Raw genomic sequence first — 17761 nt, forward strand, 5'->3', positions numbered from 1 at the left:
ATTTGAAACCCTTGATTTGCCAGTCAGTAATTGGAAACCCTTGATTTGCCAGTCAGTAATTGGAAACCCCTGATTTGACAGTCAGAATCAAGTATCTTCCTTGGTCATGGTAGAGTGGAAAATGAATTAAGAGGTATGCTATCTTCTGTTTGATAACATTAATAAGAAACTGGAAGCCTTTTACTTGCATATTTTTTTCAAATCAAATTAAGAGATATCAAACCTACAGAACCATACATTCAGATTAGAAGGTGAATCTCCCAAATATTATGACAAAAATGTTTGGTAAATTCATCATTTATTAAGATGGTCATTATTTACACAATAGAATAGAAGTGACCTGGGCCCACTTGCCCACTAACGATCTTAGCCCTAAGACTATCTTAAGCCTATGTTAATGTATAGGGGTTAAGATGATCTTAGCACTATGATCGCTTTGTGCAAGTGGGCCCAGGTGCTTTAAGATTAAAATAGATTTATCTCACTAAAATGCATCACAGTCTTCAGCTATTATAACATATGCAATGGTTTCTCAATGAGAAATAAAAGAACAAATAGATCACACAGGTCCATTTTGTGGAGGTCTTGTTAGGTCCCAAGGCAACACACTAAACATACATCTAGCCCACTTCATAGGCTGTTTGATGTTTGTGTGTTGTTTAACGCTGCAATCATATAGTAATATTCCAGCTATATGACTGCGGTCTGTAAATAATTGAGTCTGGACCAGACAATCCAGTGATTGACATCATGAACATCGATCCATGCAAGTAGGTTACGATGACATGCATCAACCAAGTCAGCGAGTCTGACCGTCCGATCCTGTTAGTCGCCATTAACGACAAGTGTAGTCGCCTTTAACGGCAAGCATGGGTTGCTGAAGATCTACACAACCCGGGATCTTCACGGCTCGGGATGTTTGAAGGTCCAGGGAGGCTACAAGACAACTGCACCAAACATACACCTAGCCTGCTTCATGGGCTGTGTGAAGGTCCAGGCATCGGCTGTGGGGTCATATACTTCACAACTGTTCAGCACCTTGCGTGCCCCGCCCAACCGGAATGAGTACGACTTTCCTACAAAACAAAAATTGTTTTTAATGATGAGTAGGAGTTAAAAGGCAACATGACCTTTCTCATAAGGTCATATGTATTAGCAACCCTTTCAATATAACTAATATGTTTTTTCAGTTTTTAGAACGGTCCCCATGATGCCGAAAACTATTTTGACCATGACCATGACAAATATACTCTAGTCTGTCATGCTTAACCATCTAGTGTGTTCATCATCTCCCCACAAATGTACATATTTTCTCATGATGACACCTGTCATGTTCTTTAGGAACCTCTTGATACCCTTTAGTGCCTCTATAAAAATTGTGACACCACGCTATAGCTTACCTGGTCATGTAGCCAATACTTTAAAATGTCTACAAAGACAGCCAGAGCATGGTCAAAACAAGTTCAAAGGTTTAAATTTTGTGAAAACAGGACATATGTGTTGAATCAGACACCAAACCAAACAAATACATTAAGTACAAAATACGTCCATAAAAAGTTTCAGCTTATAATATGGTCAAGTACGAAGGTCACATTAAGGTCAAAATGTAAAACATTTAAACAAAATGGAACATATATATGTTCAGCCCTAACTAACTAAATATGTACCAAATCCCTGCTGTCATATACCTGGAATATTACTGATTGCCGCATTAAACAACAAACATAAAAACAAACCAAATTTGATTACATTTTGATAAAACTAAGGTTCATAAATGCATTTTCAATATGGCTGCCATGGCACATAACTCACATGTGGGTCACGCTCTGACCCCATGCTGGGACAGCTAAAAAACTACAAGTTTCCATGACTCATTCAAGAAAAAACGTCTAGACTTACCTCCCATGGCAAAGATCTTCCCATCATGCACCACTGCTCTCAGATGACTTCGTTCCTTGTTCATGGCTGTTACATATGACCAGGAGTTGGAGCGGGGATCGTAGCGCTCGACGCTGCGCAGACGTCGGTTGTTAAAGCCACCCACAGCATAGATGTACCCATCTGAGGAACGGCAGAACCAAATCAAAATAGTGTCGGTGAGTTGGATTTATTTAATTTAATATTTCAGTTATTGTATTCACCATAATGAGCACCCCAGGTGCTTAGAAAATTTCGAGCGGTGTACAACGTTGTTCAAACTTCAATGAAACTGTAACTGTTTCTATAACAGTTTCACAGCAATTGTATAGCCCTTCTGCTCTTTCTTTCCCCTCAAAAACTAAAACCTGTAACATACACAATAAAATATGAACTGTCATGTTACAGATTTGTTTATCAGATGGTCAGATGATGTTTTTTAAGCAAAGTGTTTAATGCGCGTATTTGATGACGTGCCAGCTTAATGTCAGCTTTATGTGTGAGAATATACCAAAGTAAAAATGTTATTAGGAGTTTACGATTCTGGTCGAACTACGTTCATTGGTCAAATCATGATAATAATTCTTTTGTTTTTTGTTGTTTAATGCCGTACTCAGCAATATTCCAGTAATATGATGGTGGTCTGTAAATAATCGAGTCTGGACCAGACAATCCAGTGATTGACATCATGAGCATCGATCCACGCAATCGGGATAGGATGACATGCATCAATCAAGACAGCGGGCCTGACCACCCAATCCTGTTAGTCGCCTCATACGACAAGCAAAGTCGCCTCTTACGACAAGCATGGGTTGCTGAAGACCTATTTTACCCCGGATCTTCACGGGTCAATGATAATAAACCTATGATTAGCAGATCCTGCCATGGGTAAGGGATGCAACAGTGAATCGTTGTGCCTCCGACTACTGGGCTATCATTGACCTGCCAGCCCCCAAATTCATGCAGAGTTGTGTTTACCCATCCAGTGTGACAGATCTCTATCAGTTGATTTTGTTAGTGAGTGAGTGAGTTGGGTTTAACGCCGCTTTTAACATTATTCCAGTTATATCACGGCGTGTCAGCTTAATGTGGGAGGAAAGCCCGAAGTGATGCAGGTCTCAGACGTTTACCACTTCGGTGAAACCCACGAGCACGGGTATGGTGCTGACAAACCAAGAAACATAATCGGGGCGAACCGGGATTCGAACCCACAATCATAGGTTTCTGGCATGTCCAGGGGACGCAACTCTGCACAGCGAATCGCGGCGCCTTAGACGACTGGGCCACCCGTGCCCCCCCTTTTGATTTTGTTATGAATGAATTAATACAGATATATCTAAAACATGCTGAATTGGTATTATGACTTTTGATGAAATGCTCTGTGAATGTTTGATCTGTATTACATAAACAGTGTCTTTGGGGTCACTTCTACAAAATAGTGAGTGAGTATGGTTTTACGCCACTTTTAGCAATATTCCAGCAATATCATGGCAGGGGACACCAGAAATGGGCTTCACACATTGTACCCATGTGGGGAATCGAACCAGGTCTTCGTTAAGAGGGAATGCTTTCATAACTGCCCCTGCTACCAAATAGAAGTCACCAGTATCGGTAACATCACCAGTACAAAATGAACCAAGCACCATGCAGTATCGGTAATATCTATGGGATTTCGCTACAAAATAGAAGTCACCAGTTTTAGTAATACCTTAGGACCATCAGTACAAAATAAAAGTCACCAGTTTTAGTAATACCTTAGGACCATCAGTACAAAATAAAAGTCACCAGTATCGATAATACCTCGGAACAATCAGTGCAAAATAGAAGTCACCAGTCTCGATAATACCTTGGGACCATCAGTACAAAATAGAAGTCACCAGTTCTAGTAATACCTTAGGACCATCAGTACAAAATAGAAGTCACCAGTATCGATAATACCTCAGGACCATCAGTACAAAATAGAAGTCACCAGTTTTAGTAATACCTTAGGACCATCAGTACAAAATAAAAGTCACCAGGTTTAGTAATACCTTAGGACCATCAGTACAAAATAGAAGTCACCAGTCTCGGTAATACCTTGGGACCATCAGTACAAAATAGAAGTCACCAGTTTTAGTAATACCTTAGGACCATCAGTACAAAATAGAAGTCACCAGTTTTAGTAATACCTTAGGACCATCAGTACAAAATAAAAGTCACCAGTTTTAGTAATACCTTTGGACCATCAGTACAAAATAAAAGTCACAAGTTTTAGTAATACCTTAGGACCATCAGTACAAAATAAAAGTCACCAGTATCGATTATACCTCGGAACAATCAGAGCAAAATAGAAGTCACCAGTCTCGATAATACCTTGGGACCATCAGCACAAAATAGAAGTCACCAGTTTTAGTAATACCTTAGGACCATCAGTACAAAATAGAAAACACCAGTATCGATAATACCTAGGGACCATCAGTACAAAATAGAAGTTACCAGTTTTATTAATACCTTGGGACCATCAGTACAAAAAAGAGGTCACCAGTGTCGGTGATACCTTGGGACCATCAGTACAAAATAGAAGTCACCAGTCTCGGTAATACTCTGGGACCATCAGTACATAATAGAAGTCACCAGTCTCGGTAATATCTTTTGACCAGTCATTCCTGGTAACATCTTTAAAACAAAAATGATTTCTAAACTATTTACATTCAAGGAACCTGCAAAATCTATCAGACATCCACTTGTCACTGATACATAGCTACAATTCACTCCTTTATAATGTTCTTCTAAAATAAGAAAGAATTATGGGTACTGTTGTAGTTATCTCAAATGTCTCTAATGTATCCTGCGTTTTCAAATATGTGTTTAGTTTGTTATATGTCAGTTTCATGTTTCATATGTTTAAATTCATTTACATGAATGCTTTTGCTAAAAAAAAATGATATTTCATATATAGTCCTCATGAAGATCTGGGTTAGATTGGTCTTCACCTATACTTGTTATACGAGGCGACTAATGGGATCAGTTGGTCAGGCTCGCTGACTTGATTGATGTATGTCCCAAATGCATGAACCGATGCTCATGATGTCAATCACTGGATTGTCTGTTTTAGGCTTGATAATTAACAGCCCAGCCCAGCCCAGCCCAGCCCAGCCCAGCCCAGCCCAGCCCAGCCCAGCCCAGCCCAGCCCAACCCAACCCAACCCAACCCAACAACCAACCAACCAAACAAACATTTGTAGCTTCTACAAGTTGGGCAGCTGCTCTGACTTACTCATCTCCACTGCATCAAATCTGGCTCGGGGTTCCATCATGCTGGCTCTGGTCACCCACTTGTTCTCCGTCGGATCAAACATACACATTATAGCCGTGGGGAATATCTCCATCTGTGAGAAGCGCTCGTCCCCGCCGAGCACATACAGGTTCCCCAAGCAAACCACAGCAGCATAGTTCGACCGACAGTCCGACTCACTTTGGAAGAAGTCAATTTGAGGCATCGTCTCCACCCTCCTGCAAGCCAGGTCTCCATCCTCCAACTCAATGTGAACACACTTGACGTCTGCTTCTGTCACTGTGTACAGTTTGTTGGAAGAAGGACAGAGAGTTATTGCCCCTGATTTCCTGAGACAGTCATGGAGGACGTTCACTGCCTCGGGGGAGAAACACTCTGTTGCGTCGTGCCATTTGTTCTGAAGAGTGTCATATTCATAGAAACCGGCATGTTCCGTTTCGGGGTTTATTTGTGGAGAGTTCGTCAACTCAAATGCTGTACAGAAAAGTCGACCATAGATGTTGAAAGCTTGAACACTGGATGCAAGTATTGGGATATTCTCCACATTGTCCCAGCTATTCTGGCGAAGGTCGTAACGTTCAACTGACCTCAGTCTTGGACACAGGGGGCTGAAATATTTTATGATTTTATATTTCTAACAGTAACTGAATGCAGCAATGGTACTTACCAAACACAACCTTGTGAAAATTGAAATGCATATTTCGTTACGACTGTTTCGTTACAACTTTGTAATCATGTTGAAAAAACCCAAAACATTATGGAATAATTATATCTTAAAATCCTGTAACACATAGGAGAACAAGACTTAAGCAGACCTTTTACCAGAGATTTATCTGGGACTCCAAACTAAGTGTGTGCAGCAAGCAAACGGGGAAACAATTGTTATTTTGATCAAGTAAACCCCTGGCAGGTTTAGATAAATCACCAGCAGGTCTAGATAAACCCAAGGCAGGTGTAGATAAACCCCTGGCAGGTGTAGATAAACCCCAGGCAGGTGTAGATAAACCCCTGGCAGGTGTAGATCAACCCCTGGCAGGTGTAGATAAACCCCAGGCAGGTGTGATAAACCCCTGGCAGGTGTAGATACACCCGACAGGTGTAGATAAACCCAAGGCAGGTGTAGATAAACCCCCGGCAGGTGTAGATAAACCCCCGGCAGGTGTAGATAAATCCCTAGCAGGTGTAGATGAATCAGCGGCAGGTCAAGATAAACCCCTGGCAGGTGTAGATAAACCCCTGGCAGGTGTAGATAAACCCCTGGCAGGTGTAGAAAAATCCCTGGCAGGTGTGGATAAATCCCTGGCAGGTGTAGATAAACCCCCGGCAGGTGTAGATAAACCCCCGGCAGGTGTAGATAAACTCATGGCAGGTGTAGATAAACTCATGACAGGTGTAGATAAACCCCAGGCAGGTCTTGATAAACCCCTGGAAGGTCTAGATAAACCCCTGACAGGCCTAGATAAACCCCAGGCAGGTCAAGATATATCCCTGGCAGGTCTAGATAAACCCCTGACAGGTGTAGATAAACCCCTGGCAGGTCTTGATAAACCCCTGGCAGGTCTAGATAAACCCCTGACAGGTCTAGATAAACACCTGGCAGGTCTAGATATATCCCTGGCAGGTCTAGATAAACCCCTGACAGGCCTAGATAAACCCCTGGCAGGTCTAGATAAACCCCAGGCGGGTCTAGATAAACCGCTGACAGGTCTAGATAAACCCCAGGCGGGTCTAGATAAACCCCTGGCAGGTCTAGATAAACCCCAGGCGGGTCTAGATAATCCCCCTGGCAGGTGTACATAAACTTGACAGGTTTAGATAAACTCCTGGCAGGTGTAGATAAACCACTGGCAGGTGTAGATAAACCCCAGGTAGGTGTAGGTAAACCCCAGACAGATCTAGATACACCCTCTGACAGATGTACATAAACTTGACAGGTTTAGATAAACCCCGGCAGGTCTAGATAAACCCCTGGCAGGTCTAGATAAATCCCTGGTAGGTCTAGATAAACCCCTGGCAGGTCTAGATAAACCCCTGGCAGGTGAAGATAAACCCCTGGCAGGTCTAGATAAATCCCTGGTAGGTCTAGATAAACCCCAGGCAGTCTAGATAAACCCCTGACAGGCCTAGATAAACCCCTGGCGGGTCTAGATAAACCCCTGGCAGGTCTAGATAAATCCCTGGTAGGTCTAGATAAACCCCAGGCAGGTCTAGATAAACCCCTGGCAGGTGAAGATAAACCCCTGGCAGGTCTAGATAAATCCCTGGTAGGTCTAGATAAACCCCTGACAGGCCTAGATAAACCCCTGGCAGGTCTAGATAAACCCCAGGCGGGTCTAGATCAACCCCTGGCAGGTGTAGATAAACCCCAGGCAGGTCTAGACAAACCCCAGGTAGGTCCAGATACATCCCTGCCAGGTCTAGATAAACTCCTGCCAGGTCTAGATAAACTCCAGCCAGGTCTAGATAAACTTGACAGGTTTAGATAAACTCCTGGCAGGTCTAGATAAACTCCTGGCAGGTGTAGATAAACCCCTGGCAGGTGTAGATAAACCCCTGGTGGGTCTAGATAAACCCCTGGCAGGTGTAGATAAACCCCTGGCAGGTCTACATAAACCCCAGGCAGGTGTAGATAAACCCCTGGCAGGTGTAGATAAATCCCTGGCAGGTGTAGATGAATCACCGGCAGGTGTAGATAAACCCCTGGCAGGTGTAGATGAATCACCGACAGGTGTAGATAAACCCCTGGCAGGTGTAGATATATCCGTGGCAGGTGTAGATAAACCCCTGGCAGGTCCAGATAAACTCCTGGCAGGTCTAGATAAACCTCAGGCGGGTCGAGATCAACCCCTGGCAGGTCTAGATAAATCCCTGGCAGATCTAGATAAGCCCCAGGCAGGTCTAGATAAACCCCTGGCAGGTCTAGATATACCTGACAGGTGTAGATAAACCCCTGGCAGATCTAGATAAACCCTGTATATAGAGATAAAAAGCTGTGGAAGTCACACAGTGCAACTTGCCCTGTGCGGGACTGCAGATATCCCCCAATAGAGTAGATGAACGTGACAGCCTTGCGCTTGTCCTGGATACGCCCGGTGGAGCTGAGCTGGTTCTCGATAACTCTCCTGACAGCTGAGGTAGAAACATAACAGAATAAGAAGCATACAGAGAAACATGCTGCCAACATCTGACATCGTAATACATGTTATAGTAGTAGTAACCATATCAACATTATGATAATGAAAATTGTTATCATTAAGATACTGATAATCACGATTGTGATAATTAAAGATTAGAGAAATTTATGTATTTTATCAAGATCACATGGACCAATGAGATCTTATCATTCGGACATGGAGGTATGAAAAAGACATTTGTGAAGAAAAACAGGTACATGAGTTGAAAAATCCATATCGAGTAATTACGCAGTGGTATCAAAAGTGTGTTTGAATTTGTTCATGCATATTTGTATGAAAGCAACTCAAAGTTAATCTATCTTGCATATTTTACAAAAATATGCAGCTTATCTGGAGCTCTGATGATGATTACTATAATCACGATAATCATAATGCATCTTCCCGAGGCAAGGGAGTTAACTGACTACAAAAGTCCAGTTTCCACCCTTGCCGAACTAGGCTGGTATCATGGAGTTACATCTTGGCTGGACTAACGAGTCTATGCATAGTCCAATCAAAATCGCTCAACGAAATCGAAATCTGGTTCGTAAACTGTTGTGCAGATTTCGGTCAATTGCAGGATTTGCAAAGCATGTGCACAGCCAATCTTTCCCTTTTAAACATCAGTGACCCCTTTACTTTAATTTTGAAACAGTTTTGATTATGATGATAATGAAAATGTTGACTACATCCTACCTGGGTTTTCCACAACTACAGCACTGTTTCTGAATTGTCTCTACATCCTACCTGGGTTTTCCACAACTACAGCACTGTTTCTGAATTGTCTCTACATCCTACCTGGGTTTTCCACAACTACAGCACTGTTTCTGAATTGTCTCTACATCCTACCTGGGTTTTCCACAACTACAGCACTGTTTCTGAATTGTCTCTACATCCTACCTGAGTTTTCCACAACTACAGCACTGTTTCTGAATTGTCTCTACATCCTACCTGAGTTTTCCACAACTACAGCACTGTTTCTGAATTGTCTCTACATCCTACCTGGGTTTTCCACAACTACAGCACTGTTTCTGAATTGTCTCTACATCCTACCTGGGTTTTCCACAACTACAGCACTGTTTCTGAATTGTCTCTACATCCTACCTGAGTTTTCCACAACTACAGCACTGTTTCTGAGTTGTCTCTACATCCTACCTGAGTTTTCCACAACTACAGCACTGTTTCTGAATTGTCTCTACATCCTACCTGAGTTTTCCACAACTACAGCACTGTTTCTGAATTGTCTCTACATCCTACCTGGGTTTTCCACAACTACAGCACTGTTTCTGAATTGTCTCTACATCCTACCTGGGTTTTCCACAACAACAGCACTGTTTCTGAATTGTCTCTACATCCTACCTGGGTTTTCCACAACTACAGCACTGTTTCTGAATTGTCTCAGGTGGGCGTCCGGGATACACTGTAGTCTCACGTTTGTGAGAATGTCTGGCAAGTCCGGTATTCTGGACATTGGGTCATGCTCAAGCCAGCTGACAATGGCGTCAAGCACAACAGCCTCACCAGAAAATCCTAGGGTTAAATGAAATTTCATTTATTATTACTTGCCCATGAAGAGATCACCCGTTTTATAAACATACAGTTGTATTACACATTGTGTAAAATCAAAACGCATACTTATGTACTCTCTGAACACGTTTCACGAACAATTATTGAAAGCTTTCAACATCCCTTGGCTTATTCAACGACATTGCGTGTGGAGATAATAGATCACTGAGAGGAGCTTATGTACACTCGATGACCTCAGCAACCTTGTTGCTAGGCTGACGTCACATGGCATTGTTTCACCGTTGGATCTTGCAACAAAATTTCACAAATTACGTCATCGGGTATTGTGACGTGATTGTAAACTTTGAGGTGTAAGGCCCTGTTCCACAAGGCGATCATACTGTAGCACAACAACAGTCGTAAGTTTATGTTAAAGTATGTGAACTGTGATAACCTTAGCTCTTCGATAATTTTGTGGAATGTTTCAACTTTTGACGTGTTTGAAGTATTATTGTGTTAAACTCAATTGGATTATGCCGTTGATCGTGTAGGTATCAGCCTATTCACACTCAACAGTATAATTCTAAAAATATTATAAATGGCAAGTAATAAATAAAATACTTAACTCGTTCCGTGTAAAACCAATTTTATGACACTTGTGAATAGTTGTGGTATCTGACGAACTATTCACTTGTTTCATGAAATTGGTATTACATGGGAGCTCGTTTAGTATTCTATATTTCCAACAGCATATCACAGAACATTTGTTTGCTTGTTGTTTAATGCCGCACACAGCAATATTCCAGCAATATGACGGCGGTCTGTAAATAACCGAGTCTGGACCAGAACAATCCAGTGATTGACATCATGAACATCGATCCACGCAATTGGGATACAATGGCATGCATTGACCAAGTCAGCAAGTCTGACCACCCGATCCTGTTAGTTGCCTCTTATGACAAACATAGTCGCCATTTATGGCAAGCATGGGTTGCTAAAGACCTCTATAACATTGAACTTTATAACATATGTTTGTAGTAAGTTGAGATTTATTCATAAAAACTTACTCAAGTAACATCCCTAGTTTGTTTTCTTACATATACTGCTCAAAAGATGTTAAAGAACACCTGATTCTTCATATCAGCCTTCCAATTGTGGGTGTTCTTTAACTTTTTTTGAGTAGTATATTTACAAAAAGCTAATTTTTGTCTTTGACACTGGCAGTTCAAGATGTCCTTGTTACATAGGCTGAATGTTATAACATGTATCATTAGGTTACGATAATTGAGAGTTGTTTCTAAAACTCGTCCACACGTTATTAATCTTAAATAAGCTCAAAAATAGCAAAAAATCAAATAACAGGAGAATGCAAAATATGGTGCTGGATGTAACTGTGATTCCTCAGAAATCCTAGGGTTATCCCACTTTCAAATAATCTCAGTGATATCCCGGTGTCTTATCTCTGTCGTAAATTTTTGCTTCAATAGTTTTAAAACTTGCAATGGATTTTACTTGTTTACCCTACTATCTATACTAGATCTTGACCACATTGAAATTTTAATTTCAGTTTACCACCACTGTCATTGACCCTATGTTTTTGTAAAGGAAAATATGTAAACCAAGTATATTATTTAAAGAAGTCACTCACGACTGCCTTAACAATAGCGACTATCCAAACTATCTCAAAGATCTTATATCTCTCCGATCCTCTGGTGGAACTCTACTGTATCAGCCTCTGTCTACTTCTGCTATGTCTGACCGTGCCTTCTCCTTTCGCCTTTGAATCTGAGAAACTCTGCTTCTAAGGAAACGTTTAAGTCTCTCCTCAAAACCCACTTTTTACTCCAGCTTTTCAATAGATCTCCTGATTGTTGGCATTTGTACATAAACATTACTTTTTAACTTTGTCAGCGCCAGTGAGCAACTGTCGATGGATATTAGGCGCTTTACAAATCAATTATTATTATTATTATTATTATTATTAAAGACCTGAGCCCCTTGCGGGAAAGAAGACTGAAATGAGGGAGTCTGACCAACCTAGACACAAGTCTTCGTACTGCAGGATCCTGATGAGTGCGTCGGTCTTGAGAGCCAGGAACTCCTCCGTGCGGGAGACGACAGGGAATCTCAGCTTGACCAGCTGTATACACTTCACCTGGAGCTCCGTGCACGCAAAGCTCTCCGCAAACTCCTGGATACCTACGGGGAATGTTCCAGAAAGTAGTCCTTTATGCTGAAGACTTGGAGAGGGTTACATGGACACTCTCCCATTTCATAAAGAAATATTAGCGCTAAGATTTTCATAATCTATCTTACTTAACATGGACTTGCGATAAACATAGTTCTCTGATCACATTCAGAACAAGGGCCAGGGTGTTAGTACTTTGACTATCGTAACTGCCATAGTTTACATAATCTACAACAGTTTTGTACAAGTGAGCCAATTCCAAAAAGTGATCCCGAATATGATAATTATCCCCTTTCTTTATTCACTCGCTTGATAAAGGTATCAGCATCTTTACCGAAATGTCGCACTGAAAGAACAAAAGAATTTGAATTTGAATCATTTGAATTATGAAACATGGAATCCCAGATCCCCATGTGTGTTATGACAGTTGTGGCGCCAAAGTTATTTGGTCAAATAATTCCCTTTGGGATCTTTTCCAAAAATTGGATCTTACCAAAAGTATGATCACAGATATATGTCAAAGAGTCAGAACAACTGCTATTAGGGCTCGGACGAGTCCAAATTTACTACCCAGGTACCCCCCCCCCCCCTCCCATTACCCACTCCTACCTGGGTACCCCCACCCCTCTATTACCCACCCCTACCCAGGTACCCACCCCCCTATTACCTGCCCCTACCCGGGTACCCACCCCCCTATTACCCGACCCTACCAGGCTACCCCTCCCCCTATTACCCGACCCTACCCGGGTTCCCACCCCCCTATTACCTGACCCTACCCGGGTTCCCAGTGTGGGTCTCAAGAGACAGGTACAAAATGTCCACTTCGGAAATGTTTGATCATACTCCTGGCAAAATGTACTTAGATACACGTATAAAACGATCTGGTTATGTATACACTGAAGTTGACTGAAGTTTTATATTTATGCAAACATAAAAAGTCGGATGGAATGTGTGCATGGTCAGAAAGATTTGTGAATGTTTGTCGCTTATAGAGAGGCCATAGAGTTCTGGATAATTTTTGCCATTAAACAATATAATCACGTGACTAACCATGGGTCTGGGTAGTCTTGTTGGTACCCAGGTCCTACTCAGGACCAATCTCATTAAAATCAGATCTTAGTTTTCGCTACTGCTAAACAAAGATCTGAGGACATCCAATTACGGGTCACGTCTGACCAATGGAATGACCAATCAGAAGGCAGCTTTCTTGTGCTTTACGGCACTAATTACAAATTGGTGACTACTGTTCGAAACATATTTTCACAAATTCTCGATTATAAATTTGAAACCTGAACAAAAGAACATTCTGGAATGTTCTAGATTGTATGGATTCAGTCGTTAAACCCGTAACTATCGTTCGGAGTTCAAGTTTTCGAGGTTGCATGATTAGAAATCACATTCCGACTGTCATTTTCATAATCTGGTAAGCGATGCTCTGATTGTGATTAGGGTTCACAATTCTGTATATTTTAGTGATGATGGCACAGCTAAATTCATAATGACACGGTTAAAACAAATGCTTTGTGCCTTATGGTCAAATTTAGCATGCAGAGCTCCAGATAAGCTGCGTATCTGCGTAAAATACACTTTAAAAATGCAGAAATACGCAGTAAAATAAAATCCAAGCGTATCAAATACGCAATGAACATTACAGATTTGCTACAAAAATAAAACTTGTGCGTATCATCAAGATATTGTGAAGTAACCCTGCGTATTCAATTAGCAAACCAGCAACTTATTTTGAAATTATAAACGGGCATTCCGTCAACCTTGCCAAACTCCACGATGACAGTTACATCATGATCATTTGCCATCACACTTTCTTGTGGAAGTATCGTGGTATTTTTGAGTCCTATAAAGCTCTCGAACCCACACGACACCAGTTTGCAGGGACTAGATGAATAGTGTTTTTTAAATATTTAACTTAAATACCCACATGTGTAAAAACTAGTGGGTAACAGAAAATTGAATACCCAGATAGAATTACTGATACCCAATGATTTTAAAATGCATGGGTAAAATACCCACAACACCAAAAGCTTATATGTACCCTTAATCATTGGCAATTAAATTCTGTAAAAACGTATCTGTCATACATAAACATTTCAGGTTGTGAGCAGAAACCACGAAAGCTTATCTGGAGCTCTGAGCATGTTTAGAAATCATATTTAAACAGCAATATCTTTTGGCATTAGGTATTCTGTACAGTAAACAATAGTACCTAGACAATTGGAAGCATCAATTTCCTTCTCAATAAACCCACAGCAGATCTTCTTGATATCAGACATCTGTAAAATGTCTGCAGACACCAGCAGATCCTGTACGTTGTCTTTGGTCACTGAAACAGACGGATGTGTCATGAGTGCCAGTTCATGTAAGGCAATTCTTAGGAGCAGTCTTGAAATTCACGCTGGTCCACTAGCCAGAGACTACTAACTTGTGCTAAGCAATGCTAAGGGCAAGTGAAAATCTAATGATGGTCGTCATCATTGACAAAGTAGCATTTGAGGGCTATAGCTCTGTACCAATGCTCAATGATTCAATTTGGCTACAATTGGAACTGAACAAAACTGACAGAAAATTAAAACATAGCAATCATTTTTCTCTTTTTCAAGCAGTACAAGCTACAAACTCTGTGGACTAGTGAATATGGTTTACACTAGTCCTCTGAACTAGTATGAATTTCTAATCAGAGATGGCTTCTACAAACGTGCCGAGCCCTGTTCCTCAAACCAATCTTAGCACTATGGTGATCGTAACATAAGTTTATGATAGTCATAGCGCAGTAAATGATTTCTCCCCATTACATTTCAATACCATACAGTTTACTTAATTAAGCCATTCCTTCTGAAGAAATAATTTCAGCCTCTAAATCATCATGTATATCTATGTATTTCACGAAGTATCATGTTTCTTGACCCCACCTGTGACATTTTCATTTTTTACCTTTTTTTATTTTCCTAATTTTTAACCAAGGGCAGGTAACTCTAACCAAAATTCCTAAAAACTAATGTACAAACTTCACATGACCCACAATGCTCTTGTGTCTGTGCCTGTTGTGTGAATGTAAGATAACAGTAAACTGACGGATATAATGAACTAACCTTTTTGGTTCTGACTATTTGCTGTATATATGCTGTACATATGCTTATAAAGAACTACGGTTCTAACAAACTAAAATTAGCAGTCCCTTTGAGTTGGCTATAGCCAAGTTTACTGTATAAGACTTTGGGGCTTGTTGAATGCAATTTAGACACCATCCAACTTAACATTTATGAGTTGCAAAAAAAGCATATTTTAACACCAGGGAAAACTACTTTTTTTCCTCCAAAACACAAAGATTGTAAATGTAGTGAAAAAAAGCAAGCTGCGTAGTCACAACATTTTGGGCCAAACCAAAACCTTGCACAAAGGGATCTTAGCGCTAAGATGATCGTAACCCCCATACTTTAACATAGGCTGACAATAGTCGTAGTGCTAAGATCGCTTTGTGCAAGTAGGTCCTGGGCCATGTTCCTCAAAGCAATCTTAGCGCTAGATGATCGTAAGCCTATGTTATAGTAGAGGACTTACGATCATCTTACCGCTAAGATCGCTTTGAGGAACGGGGCCCAGAAACACAATACTTTTCTTTTGACTTAATAGTAGGCTGAAGATAAAAAGGGCCATGGCTCTTAAAGGGAACATGGTATTTTAAAGACTTATTGGAATCTGTACAGACTAACACTATCCTGTACCTGTAAGGACACCAGTGTACATGTATTCCACGAGTCGGCGCACAGCATCAATCCTGAGGTTGTCCATGGTGATACGGCCGGTCTGGGATTCCTGGAAGCCTGCTGAGAACATGGCTCGGAAATAGTCACTGTTCAGCGCCAAAACCAGACGATGAGCAGAGAACTCCTCATGATTGATCTGGAATTTCAAAAGACTTCTTATCATCATTAAAGTGAACCCCATATCACTATATGACCAACGCCCTAAGCTATGTGTTATCATGGGAGATTTGAATGGCCATAAGTAGTGTCACCAATTACAAAGGGAAATTCTACCACAGGCTTTGAAAAAGTAACCTGTTTTCACTTAAAACAAGACCAATTAAATAGGAACATGTTTTAATGCTTCATTTTTATATCATTGCATTAAATGCAATCTCAAAATACCTCTGAATTTAAGAAAATATGAAATTTTCAAAAATCCCAAATTTGAACACAATAACATTTTTTCTCAGTTTGTCTACCAGGGGAACTTATAAGAAATCCATAGAATAATGTTATTGATGCCTTGAAACGAACCATAGTTGTAAGAGACAACAAAGAGTAGTCCCCCTTTAAACAATCAGGATCCAGCCATCACGGCCATGCTGGTGATGTTCTTCTCTCTTTGCTGATGATAATAAGCAGTTGATCATACAAATAACATTAAAGACCACAACAAACATTGTGCAAGATGCATGCACTACTTACACTAATAGTGACATCACATAGCTCCTGGCTCTTCCACAGCTCTGCCAAACCGGTTAATGTTTTCTGGCTTATCGTCTTGTTTGTAATTTTATGACCATCATTCATTTCTTTAATTAGAAAGTTGTTGTGTTTCCTGGAAAAGAACAAAATAATAGTGTTTAATATTCATCTAACAAATGTTACATTTGTGATAACACTTTCTCAGTAAAGTACAGATTCTCGTACTTTTGAGGGGGTTGAGTCCCGTCCGGGATTCAAACCCACTCTGGTTCGGATGGGACGAACATAACATTTGTTACATTTGACAACTTTCTAAATGACATTGTGTGTTTAATATTCATATGAAAAAACTGCAATCATCAATTATTAAGTCAATAACTTTTAGAATTATTTGGAAAATGACTACAAACTGAAACACAAATATTATTTCAGTGCCTGTGATAGTTAGCACAACCCACATATCATCATGATCATAAATATCGAAACCCGAGAACTTTTAACGTCCTATCCTTATTTTCTTAGCGGTATGTACGCCAATGAAGAGTTATCTTTTCTTGGATCCACATCGTTATTTCAATAATCTGTACAAGACTCATCAGATCACCTTATGTTAATGGGAATATGATCGAAAAGTGCTTACCCCGGTGGCATCGTGGCGATATGATGATTGTTACCGTAACACTAAAATAAACGTAGTGGTGTTATCTTAGCGTCATCTCACTTCTTTGTTGATGGTTTCAAGACGACACCTATCGGTTATAAGATGCACGCCAGGGGCTGATAACTCTCGTACTAATTGCCTAAACTGGCTCCACTATTGGTTCGCGACGCAAGCTAAGCGCGATTTAGCTGAGTAACGATTTCTACTCCATCGTGACCAACTCGTCCAATATTCCGGGACAAGTGGAATGTAGCTTGTTGTAGGTTACGGAAACATGTGTGTGGTGACGAATGGTTGTCGCTCCAGGATGTACTGTTAATATATAAGTGTTGGCTCGCTTTCACAGCAGAGACCGTGGTTCGGTTCCAATATGATCACAGTTCGTTCAGACTCGTTTCAAACCCATTTTGTTTTTGTTGGAAGCGTCCGGTCGCTCTCTTCCCACAATTTATATCGCCACAACACACATAATATCACTCCATACATCTCTTATGGTACACAAGTCAAGTTAATTCAAGTAAATCAAGTAAATTAATTATTCCTAAACCAAATCTCTCATATTAGTTTATATTTTTA

General features: G+C 40.7%; 2 protein-coding genes across 2 annotated transcripts; both read right to left on the reverse strand.

Annotated features, from left to right (window-relative positions):
* Positions 1 to 455: 455 nt before the first annotated feature.
* Positions 456 to 17265, reverse strand: LOC139445780 (kelch-like protein 12). The gene is made up of 10 exons (XM_071226995.1): positions 17165 to 17265; positions 16525 to 16657; positions 15796 to 15973; positions 14280 to 14396; positions 11908 to 12069; positions 9724 to 9894; positions 8209 to 8320; positions 5174 to 5799; positions 1900 to 2061; positions 456 to 1076 (listed from the first exon to the last, which is right to left on the reverse strand). The coding sequence occupies exons 1-10, from the start codon at positions 17173 to 17175 to the stop codon at positions 937 to 939; spliced, it is 1812 nt and encodes a 603-aa protein (XP_071083096.1). The 5' UTR covers positions 17176 to 17265; the 3' UTR covers positions 456 to 936.
* Positions 5958 to 7612, reverse strand: LOC139445312 (splicing factor 3A subunit 2-like; the record flags this gene model as incomplete). The annotated part of the gene is made up of 3 exons (XM_071226435.1): positions 5958 to 5972; positions 6762 to 6974; positions 7325 to 7612. Coding segments are annotated over 3 exons (516 nt in total), but the record flags the coding sequence as incomplete, so codon positions are not given.
* Positions 17266 to 17761: the final 496 nt, after the last annotated feature.

Source organism: Haliotis cracherodii, unplaced genomic scaffold, assembly GCF_022045235.1.
Source record: "Haliotis cracherodii isolate W230 unplaced genomic scaffold, xgHalCrac1.p SCAF_6, whole genome shotgun sequence".
NCBI lineage: Eukaryota > Metazoa > Mollusca > Gastropoda > Lepetellida > Haliotidae > Haliotis > Haliotis cracherodii.

Excerpts from the sequence above, each read along its gene's own strand:
- LOC139445780 (XM_071226995.1), bottom strand. Across the intron at positions 9,895-11,907 it reads GTACGAAGACTTGTGTCTAG|GATTTTCTGGTGAGGCTGTT; the intron begins GTTGGTCAGACT and ends ATTTAACCCTAG. Across the intron at positions 8,321-9,723 it reads TGTAGTTGTGGAAAACCCAG|CTGTCAGGAGAGTTATCGAG; the intron begins GTAGGATGTAGA and ends TTTCTACCTCAG.